This window comes from Hippocampus zosterae, chromosome 12 (genome assembly GCF_025434085.1).
Source record: "Hippocampus zosterae strain Florida chromosome 12, ASM2543408v3, whole genome shotgun sequence".
Taxonomy (NCBI): Eukaryota; Metazoa; Chordata; class Actinopteri; order Syngnathiformes; family Syngnathidae; genus Hippocampus; species Hippocampus zosterae.
The window spans coordinates 20,992,342-21,010,488 of record NC_067462.1 but is presented as its reverse complement, the minus strand read 5'-3'; the positions used below and the strand labels follow the sequence as shown (position 1 = coordinate 21,010,488).

At 43.8% G+C, this 18,147-nt stretch overlaps 1 protein-coding gene across 1 annotated transcript in view; it reads left to right on the top strand.

Annotated features, from left to right (window-relative positions):
* Window positions 1–6,681: 6,681 nt before the first annotated feature.
* The window catches only part of LOC127612045 (inactive dipeptidyl peptidase 10-like), a 124,348-nt gene continuing 112,882 nt past the window's right edge, over window positions 6,682–18,147 (top strand). The window contains exon 1 of the mRNA XM_052083007.1: window positions 6,682–6,998. Within this exon, the coding sequence (XP_051938967.1) occupies window positions 6,942–6,998 (57 nt within the window). The 5' untranslated portion in view covers window positions 6,682–6,941. The remainder of the gene's footprint in view (window positions 6,999–18,147) is intronic.

The following is an 18,147-nucleotide window of genomic DNA, read 5'->3' as shown; positions in this document are numbered from 1 at the left end:
GGTATGCTGAGCTGCTGTTTGGTGCATATGCACAAACAACAGTCAGGACCCATCCACCCACCCGAAGGCGGAGGGAGGCAACCCTCTTGTCTACCGGTGTGAACCCCAATGTACAGGCACTGAGCCGGGGGGCAATGAGTATGCCCACACCTGCTCTGCGCCTCTCACCGTGAGCAACTCCAGAGTGGAAGAGAGTCCAGCCCCTCTCGAGAGAAATGGTACCAGAACCCAGGCTGTGTGTGGAGGCAATTCCAACTACCGTATTTTCACGACTATTCGACGCATCGTACTAATGGCCGCAGTCTCATTAATGCGTGACATTTCTGTATTTTACACATACACAGGACGCATCGTACGAATAGCCGCAGTTTTACAGTGGTAAAACATACGCCAGCTTAAACATACGGCATGCATGCCCGCACTCTAACACGTTAGCTTGAAGCATACGGTAGCATGCCAAGACATACAGATACAAGCTAAAAACACGTAAAAAGGCAACGAAAGCAGAACTGAGTTCGTGTGTATTTTATTTAGCCATCGTACAATGTTCTCACGTTTTTCGATCAATCATCACCCAGAAATCCATCAAAGTCCTCAGCCTCTGTATCAGAAGCAGAGGACTGCACATCTCAGTTGTCATTGAATGCATCACATGCTAGTGTGAGTTGCTACGCATTGCCGAGCGGAAAGAAGGAGTAGCAACAGCAAAGTCAACATTTCTCTTGTGTGAAGCTTTCCCACATTTGAAAGTAAAGAACAGAGCGAAACATGGTGGTAGCGCGTGTGTGTGTAGAAAGAATTGAACAATTGTGCAAGTACCGTAATCCATCAAAAACGCCGCGTTCCCTCTCGTTGTTGCGTATTGTGGCGTAACTCGCCAAGCGCTGCCTCTCACTCTTTGTAAAGTTGTGTTTGCCACCGATCATCCATTGTTCACATGCCGTTTGCAACTTTACTTTGAACGCCCGGTTGATGCCAATGTCCAGCGGTTGGAGTTCTTTAGTCAAGCCTCCGGGAATAACGGCAAGCTCAGAGTTCATTTGCTTGACTTTTTTTTTTCACCGCTGCTGTGAGATGGGCACGCATGCCAAAAGCATAACCGGTGGCTTTAAGTTTGAACTGAGCTTCGTAGGCGTGCGTGTCTTTTTGTCGAATTTATTTTCAGGGGTTCTTAGAAACCAAAACCGGAGTTGTTTTGCAACAAAGCACATTGCCACACTCTATACAAGTGTTGGTACTGGCTTGAGGCGTCCACTTACACGCCCACCCTTCACCATTGGCGGACTAGCTTGTCTGTCCTCTCTCTCCCTCTCTCTCCCTCTCCATATATGTATGTATACACGCCCACCCTTCCCTGATTGGCCGACTTCTTTCACAGTCACTTCCGCCTTTTCTCTATATAAACAGCGTGTCGGCAGTCAGTCAGATTTTGGAACTCAGCGCATATAAAGGACGCTCCGCACCATAAGGCGTACTGTCCATTTTGGAGAAAATTTAAGACTTTTAATGGCGCCTTATAGTCGTGAAAATACGGTATATCCAGTCGGAAATTCTCTGCCTCACACACCAGCTCGGGCTCCTTCCTGCCAGAGAGGTGACATTCCATGTCCCAAGAGCTAGCTTCTGCAGCCGAGGATCGGACCGCCAGGGTCCCCGCCTTTGGCTGCCGCCCAGCTCACATTGCACCCGACCCCTTTGGCCCCTCTCATGGGTGGTGAGCCCATGGGAAGGGGGACCCACGTTGCCTCTTCGGGCTGTGCCCGGCCGGGCCCCATGGGTGTAGGCCCGGCCACCAGGCGCTTGCCAACGAGCCCCACCTCCAGGCCTGGCTCCAGAGTGGGGCCCCGGTGACCCGCGTCTGGGCAAGGGAAACCTTGGTCCATCTATTGTATTCATCATTAGGGTCTATGAGCCATGCTTTGTCTGGCCCCTCACCTAGTACCTGTTTGCCATGGGTCACCCTGCCAGGGGCATAAAGCCCCAGACAACTTAGCTCCTAGGATCATTGGAACACGCAAACCCCTCCACCACGGTAAGGTGACGGCTCACGGAGGGGCCATGTGGCAACTTTTTAAAAGTAAACTTTCCATTCATAAACTCTTTAAGTATGTGTTTTTGGTGTCTCGTGCTGCCGTGGCTTGGCCAAACAGGCATGGGCGTGGATCGCTGCGTCACACTCATTGTTTTGTTTCCGGTTTATTTATAGTGCAACGTAACATCCGCTGTGACGTGATGCCACGTTAATCTCGTGATAAAAAATGTAATCGTTAAAATTGATTTAATTAACGCCGAAAAAAAACGCCTTCAACTGACAGCACTAATATATACTGTTATATATATATATACACACACACACGTCTCTGTTCTTGACCAAATCGGTTTTCGACCAAATGTTTTTTATGCATTTGATGACGACTGAATTTCGGTTCTCGAACAAACTTAGCGCACTTGAATGCGTCACTTGACTCCTCTCGCCTTCCTTACACGAGGAAGTGACTCTTCCTCAGGTAGACGAGGAAGTGACGCTTCCTCGTGTAGCGTTCAATTGTGAACAGACGCATTAAATATGTGGTTTCGGTTTTTGAACAAATCGGTTTTCGAACAGCCTTCTGCCATTGGCTTCAAGTGTGGTTTTCCACATCCTCATCGAGTTCGCAAAGAAGGCTCTTAGGGTCCTGTTCACCTTATACAACTCCAAGCATTCAGTGATCCATGTATGTGGCATCGAGTCATGTCTTGTGCGACTGTTCTGTCAACCAGGAGCTGATGTTTGGCTCCTCTGGTATCTCTACCAATGCCCTTCAGCGCTTCGTTCATGTATTGATCCATGTGTCCACTTATCTTAGCCGCAATGATGCCTGACATGAGCTTCCATGTTGTGGAGAGACAGATTATTGGCCGATAGTTGGATGGGGCTGCACCCTTCGAGGGATCCTTCATGATCAGGATCGTTCGCCCTTCGGTTAGCCATTCTGGGTGAGTCCGATCCCTCAGCAGCTGGTTCATTTGTACTGCTAGGCGCTCATGGAGTGCTGTGAGTTTCTTTAGCCAGTAAGTGTGGACCATATCCGGGCCTGGTGCTGTCCAGTTCTTCATATCTGAGACTCTTTCCTGTATGTCTGCCACTGTTATGGTAACCGGGTTCTGTTCAGGGAGGTTGCTGTGTTCCTCTCTCAGGGTCACCAGCCATTGTGCACTGCTGTTATATGCAACTTGGAGCCTTTGTTTGGCAGTTTCGAGTGCTTCAGGTATGGTCATCTGGATGTACCTCTCGGGTATCGGCCTTTTCATCACACCTCTCTGGGCCTCCGTCAATTGACTCACATCTTTCCGGGCCGCCTTGATCTGAGCCTCCAACCGTCTTTTCCATGGTGGGTAACGTATCTCATGGCTTCCATGGTTGCTCTTATAGCCCAGAGTCTCCAGGATCACTGATGCTGAAGCGTATATCAGCTCATTGGTTTATGTGATCGTTACGGTAGGGGTCCCCCTTAGTGCTGCATTCACACTTTCTATGAGACTTTCAGATGGTACTTCACATAGCCATTGTAATCGGTTTCTAGGTTGCCCAGCTTTCATTCTCGCCATGATCTTAGCTTTCAGGTCAATTGCTGCCTCGCTCAGCATTTCATTCATTGGGGCTGGCCACCCAATCTCATCATCTGCATTCATTGGGGCTTGCCTCACAATCTCTTGTATGACCTCCTCCTCTGATCTGGCAGCCTGGGGCCCTTCACCATGGAACCTGCGTTGTACCTCATCAATCTCAAGTTGTGAGAGCAGTTGCCGTTTGTGGATGTTGGAACACTGAGCTACTAGTTGTTTCGCGGTCAACCGTGACTGTGGGTTTCGAAGTAACCATTTAGCCCACATTCTCTGCATGTAACCCCTCTGACTAGGGTTGCTTGAGTAGTAGCATTCCAACAGAGCCATGTTATCACATCTCGGCCATCTCTGCTTTGTTCCAGTAGCCCATTTTTCATCAAGGTGCTCTGGTTCCCCAGCACCTGACGCAGACCTTGTTTGGCCGGGCGACGTCTGAGCCGGCATGTCATTCGTTTTATTGTCTCTCATCATTGTATGAGGTAGGCATTAGCGTGAAGGATCTTGTCCAAGGACCCACACTGGATGGTGTTATGTGCTCATTTTTGCCCCAAGCGGGATTCGAACCACCGTCTCCCGTATGCCAAACCGATGCCTTACCAACTGAGCTATCCAGCCGCTATATATATATATATATATATACTGTATATATATATATATATATATATATATATATATATATATATATATATATATATATAACGAAGATAAACATTATACACATTGTGGCAGAGGCATATAAAATAACTCAAAACGTAACAGAACCATCACTGAAAGTGAACATATGAAGCTAATGATGTCACTAACATGTAACAGAATTGCAGCAAAAACTTGCTTATGCGACCAAGGAGCAGCTGAATTTCAATGAAAACCTAACCCCCAGGAAACAGGAACCAAAAATTCTTTGTATGGTCGGGCTCATCTCATTCTCTAATTGCACCTTCATATGGGTTCTCGCCTCTCTGTTCTCATGCTTGCTCCTCCCACCATAAATTCCATCATGGACACAAGGGGATTGAGAGAGGATCGAGGTAGGGGAGGCTAGAAATGTTTGGGGGAAATCAGACAATCACTCCTTTATGTCGACATTTAATGGAGACCTCTACTCAAGATGACGTCACGTCACTGACACGTCACAAATGCACAATCAGAATGACTGAATTATTTTTATCACCACAAACGTGAACTTTATGCTTAATGTTTCATGTGGGATAACATTTAAGGCAAATATCAACTCTTGCTCTTCACAATTTTGCAGATGCGAAGACCACCATGCTTGGTCTATTCGTAGCTGTCCTTTCTCTAGATCGACAAAGAAACAATCCAGATCCTACAGACCTTCTCAGTACTTCTCCATCAACATTGTCGAAACAAAACATGCATCTGTGGTACTCTTCCTTGTGATGAAACCATTTTGCTGCTTGTAAATTCTTACTTTTGCCCTGAGTATAGCCTCCACTTCTCATTACCATAACTTTACAGGGTAGCTCATCATCTTTATTGCTCTATTGTTCCCACAAATCTGCACATCACCCCTGTTCTTAATAAATGGGCACTGGCACACTTCTGCGACATTCCTCAAGTCTTTCCTCACCCTCTAAAATTCTATTGATCAAAAACAGCACAGCTTCCTCTCCAAGATGCTTCCATACTTTTAGTCCCTTTCTAACTTCTTTTTTGCCAATTATGTCTATTGCCTGTTTCACAATAATGATATCTTCTACTCTTTCCTCTCTCTCATTTTCCTCATTCATAATCACTTCTGGCAACAGTCAAAATAGTTCAGGTTTCTATCCTTAGGCACCCTGAGCTGCTCCACATCTTCCTTTCTTTCTCTGTCTGGCTTTTAACTAACCTTTATGAAAGAAAAAGAAGAAGAATCATTTTTTTTGTCACATACACACAAATATACATGAAATGTCAAATTTCACGTATTGGAAGCAGCAAACGCATTATTCGGGCACACATTGTAACAGGGGGAGATTAAGATAGATCTTTCGCTCCCTTTTTATTCTCCAACCTTGTGTACCATACGACGCACCGTATTAAAAGGCACAGTGTCAGTTCTGGGTGCTATTTCTGTCTTTAATACATACACAAGACATTATTGGACGCAGGCATGGTAAGATGTATGCTACGTAGAAAAATACGATAGCATGCATGCACGATAGCGTATGTTTTTAAATGTGAATTGGCTCATGGCCAACATTTTTCCTGTCTAAACTTCCACCACATGGTTCTCTGACCTGGTTTTGTCTTGTTAATCCACCTCACCACCACCAGAGTCATCTTTCACGTCACTAAACTACTCTACAGTTACACTTATCCCGACCACTACCGTAGTCACTAAACCTCTTGAGGATTACATCAACTGCACAATACGCAATCTGTGTGTGTCGATTTTGTGCATAACACATAACAAGGAAAAATATGCACGTGTTCTACTGATTTCATACAGTGTATACTCAAGACGAACAACATGGTCTTTCCAAAACCAGATGTGAATTTTAACATACTCACGATAATCTTTTTGAGACATCTGAGATTAAAATCCTTTGTTGACTTTGATCGGAAGAGAGGATGCTCTCGACCAGATTATCAGTGTGTGGACCACAGTTTGAATGCTCTATACAGGATGTAAAGTACTGTGTCAAATACAAACCCCAGATCAAGAAATGACACCAGCAAAAGTGAACATAAACAATCTCTATTGGGACAGCAATGACACGATCAATACAGTCAATAAATGTACAATATAAGTGACAGTGCAGAATGGCTTTAAACGCAGTCTTTGGCCATCTGCTTTATCTTGTTATGTAATCGGTGGTTTGACAAACTCTGTTCCATTTAATCCCAAGCGACTGTTTTTGCATGTAGGGTTATTTGTTTATTTATTTATTTTTTAAATTGCGAAAATATTTTAACAGTTTATTTTGCTCAGTTTATTTAGTTCATATTCCATTGTGTTATCTTGGTTAAAATGATACAGTATTAGTCTATCATAATGAACAGCTCTAGGACACTCATCAAATGCGTGCACGCACACTTCTCTCTCTCTCTCTCTCTCTCTCTCTCTCTCTCTCTCTCTCTCGGACACACGCGCGCACACACACACACACACACACACACACACACACACACACACACACACACACACACACACACATACACACACACACACACACACACACACACACACACACGGAGCATCATTTGGCTTTGAAATCCTGTGATACGGAGAGAGCTCAGCGTTAAAGTGAGTCATTTGAAAATATACCTTTCATTCACAGCTGGCATCGGGCTCCATATCTGGTATTTCGCACCACAACCATTTAACCATGAACCAAAGTGCAGGAGCAGCGCAGCACAGTCGGAGATACTCCAGTGATGATAAGGTAGGCACAGACTCATTCACTTTCCGTCGTATGTTTTATGAACACTTTCACCATTCAAAAATTTCTCCACGAAGTGAGCACCTATTGTGGTTAAGAAAAAACTACAGTGTTAAGTGATGCAAACCTTAGTTTATTTATTTATTTTTGTTGATGGGACAGTATTCTTACAAGGACTGAAGAAGACTTTCCATGACTCTAAGAACCACATTTACAATTTCATATTTACTAATGGGGCGGCCCAGTGATCCAGTGGTTAGCGTGTTGACCTCACAGTGCAGAGGTGCAGGGTTCGATTCCGGCTCTGGCCTTCCTGTGTGGAGTCTCCACAGGCCTGCATGGGTTTTCTCCGGGGACTCCGGTTTCCTCTCACATTCCAAAAACATGCATGGCAGGCAGATTGAACACTCTAAATTGTTGCTAGATGTGAGTGTGAGCATGAATTGGCTAGTAACCGGTTCAGGGAGTGCCCTGCCTACTGCCTGAAGACGGCTAGGATAGGCTCCAGCAGCCCCCGTGACCTTGTGAGGATAAAGTGGTTGGCAGGTGCCTGGGTGGTGGAGGAAATGAAAAACAAAGCGCGGCTGGTAGGCTAAGCTAAGAAGCAGTCACTCAAATCTCAGTTGCTCAGCCTCTACCTCAGGAGTAACAAAATTTGGTCCATGAGAACAGCCTGGATAGGGGCTCTTAAAGACTAGACTTGGGCACCGGTAGTACAGAGGAACAACTGAACATTATATCAGACAAAATTCAGGATCCGGGGAAACTTTACCTTACTTCAGTTATTAAGACCCTAGATTTTAGCTGCTCATTTAATTTTACGAGACAAAATATTCCCTCTTTTGTTAATGTCAGCATTTTTTTGGAGTGCTCTTGTTCGACTCTTGCAAGTTGGCTGCTAGTTGGAAGAAGTTTTAATTGATTGGGCTGACTGAAATGTTGTTTATGATCAGAGCAGAAACAACAGATTTGTTATGTTCCGAGGATATAGACAAGTTGTTAAATAATTCATTAAAACTTGAGGGTATGACAAATGGCTTTGTGGATGGTCTCTGTGCAATTCAGTCAATTGAATTATTAATGGAAGGAACTAACAAAGCAGACAGACATGCGGAAACGATTAACATTTAATACAAAAACTCAACAGAATATAGTGGTACCTCTACTTATGAAATTAATTGGTTCTGAAAGAAATTTCTTAACGAGAAAAGTAGAGACGTGTTTTCCATGTAAATGCCCTAATCCGTTCCAGGTCTCCCCAAAATTCAGACATAAATGTTTTCTATAGCATGAAAATGCATAAAAATATGTAACAAATACATGTCACAATTAAATTATTGCACAATCAATTAGAGTTGTGCATAATGCAAAAAACAAAGAGTAAAGAATAAAAATGCTGGTCATTTTACTGTGTCATCATCATTTTTGCCCACTTCAGTTCATGTTGTCTCTCAGAAGTTTTTGCCTTGGGTTTTGTAAAGAACTGATCTAAGGATGGTTGCTTTTGTCGGGTTTTAACAATCCTTTGAAAATGTCCGAGGCAAACATCAGCATAGTGAGCGATCGCCGGACTGGTGAACACTTTTTCTGGGTACGTAAAACTATCGTAATACCTCATGGCCCGAGGGGCGATTGACTAGGATGCCGCAGAGACCCATATCTATCTATTTATCTATCTACACACATACGGTAGAGCTCCCTCTTGGGATGCCAGGAAGTTGCTAGGTAATAGCCAATGGCAGAGAAGCTATAAATATGTTGCGTTCAGGAAACTCAGAGCTGCGAATAGCAGCCCAAACTGTATTTCTACAGTACATTTTCATAACTTGAAAATTTCGTATGAAGAGACGTTCGTAAGTAGAGGTATCACTGTATTGACAATAATTTTCTGTAATTAAATCTAAGTCAATTTTGAACATTTGAATCGAAACAATAAGGACTGCTGAAGCAACCAGATCCTGGACACAAGTGGCTGTAAGGAGTTTATTCAGCAGGGTGTCCGGACTCTCCCTTAGAGATGGAGTGAGAAACCCTACTTCGTGGATTTTCATCTTTCGCGGGTGGTCCCCATAAACGTGATAAGTGAGGAGTCACTATATTCTTGATTTCATCTTGGATGGTAATTTAGTTGCTTTGGTGGTAAACTGAGATTTTCATCCCAGAAATCTCATCCATTCATTATTTGATCTGCTTATACTCACAAGGGTGGTGGACAAATATACTACATGAGTAAAAATTAATTGATTAATCGACAACTAATCGATTAACAAATGAAAAAAAAACACAATTATTTAGCTAAGCAATTGAGGCCTTGTTTGAACGTCAAATTGTCCAAATCCTACGAATTCCAGCCTCATTTGTCCAACAGTAAATATTCTCAGATTTCTGTAGCCATCCAAGAAAGCAGACTGATTTTCTTTGTTTTTCAAAATAAGACTTTTGCAAGTTTGGTTTGGAAAACAGGAACCAACATTTTTATCATCGTATCAACCAAACCAGAGCGAAGCTGTGGTCAAGTGGGTAGCATGTCTGCCTCACAGTGCAGAGGTGCAGGGTTCAATTCTGGCTCCGGCCTTCCTGTGTGGAATTTGCATGTTCTCTTTCCACCTGCATAGGTTTCCGTGTACACCAGTTTACTCCCACATGTCAAAAACATTGATGGGACTGGTGGGGTGTGGGGTTGCTTTTCCTAACTTTGTGACCATTGTTCACAGCACCGTGTCCCTTCAACATGCTCTTTCATCAACGATCGCCACTGGACATGTCACTACAAAATCTCTTTGACTGGGGCAGTTGGGGTTTAAGGTTGGGGATGTGATGTGTGATGCCTGCCCCTCAGAAACACCTCAACCACTTCCCCTATGTCTGCTCCTGCAGCTGACTCCAGGCAAAAGTAACTATAAAAATACACCTTTCATTATACAAGAAAAATGATGCAGTGGACTACAAACAAGATGTATCACACACTTGCATATCACTGCATGCAGTGATATGCAGCACCCATCACTGCTTATGTGTGCTGCAAAAATCAACAAATGAGCAAGCTATTTTTAACTGCTTTTTCAACTTTGTTTAAGAGACATGTTTTTGAACTGTGGGAGAAAGCCAGAGTACAATGAGAAACCCACAGAAGAATGGGGACAGCATGCATGGCCATATGTGAAGGCTGCAGCCCAATTGTGAGGTGGATGTGCTAACTATTTGTCCATTATGCCGCCCTTGTTTGACATAAACTTCACGCGTGCTTATAAATTGCATAATATGCATGTGTAATTTAAAAATTACATCATGTATAATTCTACCCTTAAATTATTGATAACATGCATTTAACAAGAACATATGAGACTTCATATTACTTTAAAGTATTAATGACATTCACCTTGAATTAAGTTTATTGATGTTTATGTAACACCCGCGTAATTTAAATCATTCATTTAAACCATTGAAATGAATGCAAATGCAATTCAACCCCTTTAAAAATTTATAACGTTTTTTTTTAAATCAGAAAAATTAGTCTCACATACTGTTGATTCCCCATGATCTGTTAGCATTAAGCTCGAGAACTTGTAAAAGACGTTTTATGGTTTGGTAAAATGCTCAACGTGTAGTTTGTGTTTTTATTTTCAATTGTACAGAAAACTTCAAGTGGGAGTGGCAATAAACAACAGTTGCAGGTACCTTCACACTTTGTTGTGAAGTTCGCTGCTGTCATCTAGTGGTGGATTGCCTGAGGCTTACTCTTGTGTCAAATATTTGCTTGCAAGACAAACGGGAAAATGCACACTTGTCATTTGTGGAACAAATCATTTGTCCGTTTTGATCAATTTAAATGAAAGGAAGTGATTTATTTTAAAAGACAGATGTTGTTACGGACTAAACTCTGAATTGTGTTTTTTCAAATGGAAGCCGTACACATACATGAGGAAAAACTGAGATACATCTGGGGATTACAGAGGAGTGTTTATCTTATGTGCGATGCATTTAAGGTTTACACATGCAAAAAGCAACAGCTGGATTGCTCACACCAACCGATTTAGAAGGTGATCTATTAACCTGAAAAATTGCAGCGGCGTTCGCCTTGCACATGTTGGGATTGAGCGCGTGCAGTTTGATTTATCAAACCTGTTTTTTTCTGATTCAGGAAACTTTATTTATCCCCATGGGGTAATTGTGACAAATAGCACGTGCAAATTAGCTCCGGCGTAGCCCCGGAAAAGAGCTTATACCTCAGGGAGGTGGGTCAAATATTTGCTCCGGAGCAAATGCTCGTTTGCGAAGCAGCACGGGTGTAAATTTGCACATGTGAACGCAACTTGGTTAAATTTGCTCCAGAGCAAATGCTTGTGAAGAGTACGTATGGCGAGAATGCGTTGCTTTCGTGCTCTGTCGGACTTCCGTAATGGGTTGATTCATAACGACACAAGACTTGGCTAGTAACATCTTTCCTTTTGTAGGAGACTGGACTGTCTCGGAGTTGTTTGTTCCTTTGTTGTTTGTTCACAACCCCCTGCCCCCCATAGAATTTATTTTGTGATTTCCTCTCTTGATTTTCTGTTTGGCGCATTTGTGTTTGCTTTTCTGAGTGTCATTGAAGTCATCGTTCATTTACGTTTTCTTGGGCGGTCACTCTCGAGCAGAAGGCACGGAAACCAAGAAGGAGAAGGACGTGCCGGTCCAGTCGTCGCTTGAGTTGTGTATATACAGTACGTTTTAAAAAGAACCAACACGACAGCTCGTTTGTTTTCTGTCGTTTTGCTCCGCTGCAGAAACTGCCGTGTGAACGCAAGTGGGGCATACCAGCGGCTTTGTACGTGTGTACGCTCCACACAATTTGCTGCGGTGCAAAATGTATCGCAACAAAATATATCGGTGCAGCGCCGGAGCGAATGTGTGCCGTGTGAACGGCCCTAATTAGACAAGACAAATCGCGGGACGTTTCGATTGTGTGCAGTTTTGCTCCTGTCTACCCGGGGATCTTTGCAGCTGTTTAACAGCAGAACACCGCAACATGTTAAATGAACATCCCAGTGGCGTCCTCAAATAATATTTGCATGCCTCAGACATTGCATTCACCTTTAGTGGAAGAACAGCATTGCACATTCCTGTGCTCCCTTGTGTCAATATTTAAAATGGTTCTTAACTCCTCCTATGATATATTTTTCAATGATTTCTGAGGGGATGTGAAAAGGGGAATTGGTTGGTTGTGAGGAATGTTGATTTGTATAAGCTTTGGCTTGACCATACTAAATGGGCATATAGCCCTGCTCCCCATGACCACCGTGCATGGGACCAGACCTTGGTCTTATAAAAAAAAAAAGTGGATTGACAGCATTTCTAGTTGAGGACCACTGGTGTATATACTTGGCTTCCAAGAACGATTACAACTCGTGAAAAATGGCTGCATGCTTTTTCTATTTACACATTTCCAGTTGTTTGTCATCCCTGAACAAATGAACTGAGCACAACACTGTTCATTTCAAAGAACTGAAAAACAAGTACAAGCCTTAGTGTTGATGGCAGTATTCAAAGTGAGACAAAAAGAGATCTAAGCCTCTTTCCAAAATGACATTTCAGTATTTATTTTGGTCTGTCTCTTGGGAGTGCGCATACAATGCTTTCACTGCGAAAAGAGTTTTTGGGGACAGAAATTCCAAAGGGTGGGGGGGGGGGGGAGCATTGAGCATGCAACTGAAAATAGTGGAAAACACAATATTTCTGAACATGTATACTCTCTCCTTCAAAAGGATTGGACTGGTGAGTACAATTGTCACCATAGATGGAAAACATTTGGGCTTGACGGATAAACGATCAACATTTCAGCCTTTACTTCCAGGTACATACTGTACATCTGGATATGATACAAAACTTATAGCCTGTTTTACCCATGTGAACTAAAATATTGAAACATGTGAATGGCAAATGTGTTCTGTTGCCCAGGTTTTCTCCTATTACATCAAATGCACTACATAGTGAAAAAAATATTAATGCTCAGTTGAGGTTTTACTTGTGAAGACTGCATTTCTACTAAGTAGGCAAAAACATGTGACCATTGCACAAACACTGGCCATAAAATGATAAAACATTGTGGACAAACAACCATTTGTGCTCACATTTACACCATATGACATTTGAAAGCACAGGTGTCAAAGTGCGGTCCTCGAGGGCCGGTATCCTGCATGTTTTCCATGTCTCCCTACTGGACCACACCTGATATATGATCAGAATCATTATCAGGCTCTGATAGAGCTTGCTAAAACTGAACGGTTCTGATGTAATGTATCCTTCCTCTGTAAATTTGTAATTTATGAATCTAAACGTCGCCTAATATGTAGACTCACATCAACCTCTGAAATTATTCGAATGATCACCCCAGTATTAAGGATTTTAGGGTGTTTGCTTCTTCATAGCCTGCTGACTACCAGGAAAAAAAATGTTGTCCAGTCACATTTATTTTGAAATTCCCCAATCTATGTGAAGTAATTGGTCTACTCCAAAAGAAAATTTTGAAATTCCACTACATGTTTTAAACCAGGGGTGCCCAAACTTTTTGGACCGAAGATCTACTTTTCGATTAACTAACCTCCCGGGATCTACCCTTACCGCACATGCGCATGCACGCACACACACACACACACACACACACACACACACACACACACACACACACACACACACACACACACACACACACACACACACACACACACACACACACACACACTCCCCTGGGCCCTCCTAGATTCTTATTCTTTGCCCATGCCCTCGGTGAATTGTACACGAAGCAAACTCTGAATGAGAATAATGACAAGAAAAGATAGAGCGCTACAGCTCTGATCACAAGCTGCAATTGCAGACTGCTGAGCGATAACAACTTCCGGTGACGTAATCACACGCTATTGTGAAATTTAGACTGATAGGATGATTAGGGTGCAGCATACATTAACACAAAAAATATATATTACTAACATGTACAAAGACACAGAAATGGTTGTTTGTTTTTTTTCTCCTCGACACTCCTCGGATCTACTTGGGACCTGTCTTAAATCTACCGGTAGATCAGGATCGACGTAATGGGCACCCCTGTTTTAAACACTTGAATACTAGCTCAAATACACTTAAAACAACTCAAACAACACTTTACGTGTGCATAAGAGTCTTGCCAACAGCATTTCAAGACAAAATGTGTTTGATAAAAAGTATTACTTTTCCTCTTCCCATAAAAGTGCTTGCTTCACTGAGGGAAGCCATTTTCTTACTTTTTCTAACCCCTAGAAATTTGGTATCATTGGAAAGCACTGAATGTCCTCTTTAGAGTAACAAAAGGAGTTAATGTGATTGGATGCACTGGGTGGGAGATATTTAGGTTCACAAATGTCCTCTACAGAGGACAAATTTAAACTTCTGGTAGTCAGGACGATAGAGGCACTCGCTGCAAAGCTTTTGTCACTTCACGAGAGAAACGCGTCGTCTATAACATACAAAACACATGACGTGTCTTCCCACACAATGCCACACTTAGAAGAAATGTGCAGGATTGTTGCATGCAAACATTGACATATTCATCACATATATGCCTGCATACCGACCATTATTTTCAGTAATGTCATGATTGGCAGTAACTGATAAGACTGGTCATCAAGCAAACAAAAATGACATCACTGTTTCTGTATATTTTTAATGTCTTAGTGATTAGCAACTCAACATGAGTACAGTATTTCACAATTGAAAATTAGATACTATGATAAAATAAAATAATAATAATAATGCATTATATTTAAAAGTGCCTTACGAAAATACAATGTAAAAATTAGTAAGTGAGATATTATATAAAAACAGGACATAAAATCATAAAAACAATGGAAGAGCTATGTGTTGTAGGCAATCCTGAACAGGTGTGTTTTTAGACAGGACTTGAAAGTGGAAAGAGGTGTGCAGATTTGGAGGTCCGGAGGTAGGTTGTTCCAAAGCTTTGGAGCAGCGTGACTGAAGGCTCTGGCTCCCATGGTGCTCAAGCGGGCATGGGGCACTGACAGGCAGAGGGAGGACAAGGATCTGAGGGAGCGAGAGGGGATATGCACCTGGAGAAGGTCGGACAGGTAAGGAGGGGCCAGGTTGTGGCTGGCCATATATGTATATAGAAGCAGTTTGTAATTGATGCAATGTTGAACAGGGAGCCAGTGGAGCTGTTGGAGAACGGGGGTGATGTGCTGCTGGGAAGATGTTTTTGTGATGATGCGAGCAGAGGCATTTTGAACCAGCTGGATTTTATGGAGGGACTTTTGAGGTAGGCCGAAGAGGAGAGTGTTGCAGTAATCAAGGCGGGCTGTGACAAGACTGTGGACAAGAATAGCAGTGGTGCGGGGGGTGAGGGAAGAGCGAAGTCTGGTAATATTGCGGAGGTGGAAATAAGCAGTGCGGGTGATGGTGTTAATATGTGAGTGGAAGGTGAGAATGCTATCCAGAATGACACCCAGACTCTTGACTTGGGGGCAGGGGGACACTAGGGAGCTGCCAATGTTGAAGGAAAAACTGTTTACTTTAGATAAAGTGGATTTTGTGCCAAGAAGGAGGACTTCAGTTTTATTAGCTTTTAATTTAAGAAAGTTTGTTGTGAATCATGTTTTGAGTTCGGAGAGGCAAGGGGTGAGGGAGTGGGGTGGGAGTATGGAGTTTGGCTTGCAGGAGAGGTAGAGAAGGGTGTCATCAGCAAAGCAGTGAAAGTGGATATTACATTTGTGGAGGATAAGGCCAAGAGGCAGGAGGTAAATGATGAAGAGAAGGGGACCTAGGACAGATCCCTGTGGTACACATGTGGTGACTGGGGAGGGCTTTGAGGTGAAGGATTTGAGATGGACAAACTGAGTGCGCCCGGTGAGGTAGGAGTGGAACCAACTGAGGGGAGTGTGGGCGAGACCAATGGAGGAGAGTCTATTGAGGAAGATAGGGTGAGAGATTGTGTCAAAGGCGGCGCTCAAGTCTAAGATGATGAGGATGGAGACTAAACCGGAATCAGATGCTATGAGATCATTTACAATACGGATTAGGGCAGTCTCTTTGCTGTGGTGGGGGCGGAAACCGGACTGAAAGTGTTCATAGAGAGAGTGAAGGGACAGGTGGGAGTGGAGTTGAGCAGCAACAGTTTTTTCTAGGATTTTTTAGATAAATGGAAAGTTGGAGATGGGGCGGAGGTTATCGAAGTTGTTGGGTCAGAGCCATGTTTTTTCAGTGTGGGGGTGATAGCAGCGGTTTTGAAGAGTGATGGGACAATACCAGAAGAGAGGGTGGAGTGGATAATAGCAGATATGAGAGGAAGGAGAGAAGGAATGAAGAGAGGGGATCAAGCTGGCAAGTGGCGGGCTTGGATTTGAGTATGAGGTTGGAAAATTCAGCAGTCGTGGGTGGAACAAAACTGGAGAAGAAATGACAAGGAGAGGGAAGGTTCAGATGGGGGGGCAGGCAGGTTTTGAAGGAGTGGGTGATGGATCTTAAGGATTTTGTGATTGAAGTGCTCCATTATGGAGTTGCAGGTTGCTGTGGAGTACAGGTGGAGGGGGAGAGAATTTGGTGGCCGGAGTATTTTGTTCATGACGGCGAAGAGAGTTCTTGAATTTCCTTCGTTGGAGAGGATGAGGCCGGAGTAGTAGCTGGATTTGGTTTGTGCAATTTGGTCCTTGTATTTAGTGATATGGGTAGTGTACATGTCCTTATGGATGGTGAGACCGGTTTTCTTATAGAGTCGCTCAAGTTGGCGGTTTTTTATTTTATTTCAATGACCTAAGAGCAGGTGTAAACCAGGGAGCAGATGTAGAGAATGAAGCAGTCCTGGTCTTCAGGGGGGCGAGAGAATTTAGAATATTTGTGAGGCAGGCATTGTAGTGAGCGGTGAGGTCATCCGGGTTTGAAAGGGCGTCTGGGGGCGGGGAATGGTCGATAATGGAGCTGAAGGTGTCAATGTTGATATTTTTGGTATTACAAAAAGAAATGAGGCGGGAGGTCTTGATTGAAGCGAGACGGAGTACGGTGTTAAAAGTGAGAAGGAAATGATTGGTTTCAGGAAAAACATCAGTAGTGGGCTTGGAGGGGGAGAGGCCAGAGCAGCAAACCAAGTCTAATGTGTGGCCTTTGATGTGGGTGGGGAAGTCAATAAGACAGTGTATCGCGAGGCTCTCCAGGTAGGATGAGAAGTCTCTTGTGAGTGGCAGGTCGGGGTTGTCCATGTGAATATTGAAATCTCAGGGCAAAATTAAATTTGGTGAGAGAGTGGATAAGTGTGTGATTAAGCTGGAAAATTCTTTGATAAAATCGCTATGTGGCCTCGGGGGTGATAAACTGTAGCAATGATGGTTGGCGAGGGTCCAGGGAGTTTAAACACCAGACATTCAAAAGAGCTTGATGCAGGGACGGAGACAGGCAAGACTTTCCACTTCTCGCGGTGGATTGCCACGGGGACGGCAGATGTAGAAAAAGCCGGGAGGAGTGGAGTCATTCAGAGCAGCGAAGTCGTGTGTTTGTTGCCAGGTTTCTGTTAAAACGAGGAAGTCAAGTTTGTGTTCGGCGAGGACATCTTGAATGAGGTGTCCCTTGTTCGTGAGTGAGCGGATGTTCAGCAGTCCAAAGTGGACGGCGGAGGTGTCATGTTTGACGGTGGCAGTGCTGTTAGCCGACCTAGCCAGGCAGGCTACTGCATGGTAGTTGGTGTTGCGGCCGCGGTTTCTGGAAGGACGTTGAGAAGTGGACCAGGTCAAGTTGATTGAGCCAGGGTTTTTATAGTCAACATGTCTACGCGACCCGCGGTGAATGTAGCGACGTCGAGGCAGGCGAGCGATGTCAGGATGATGGTGCAGCTCCGGCGGTGGGGGCTCCGGTGCAGTCCTCCGGATCCGGAGAAGATCCGCGACAGAAAAGTGGAGCAGTCCTGTCACTGGATGAAGAACGTCAGAAATAACCCAAAGGAGGCGAAGTTGTGGCGTCCCATGACGAGGGAGAAAGGTGCGGTGACAGCCGGTAAGTTTAAGCTACTGGCGTTAGCCCATGGACTAAGTTACGAATTGGGGTTTGATTGGTCGGATGAAGCTATGATTTGTTACATCAATCAGTCCAAACTGTCCAAAACAGAAGGGCAAAAGAAAAATCAGAAGGAATATCTGAGCTT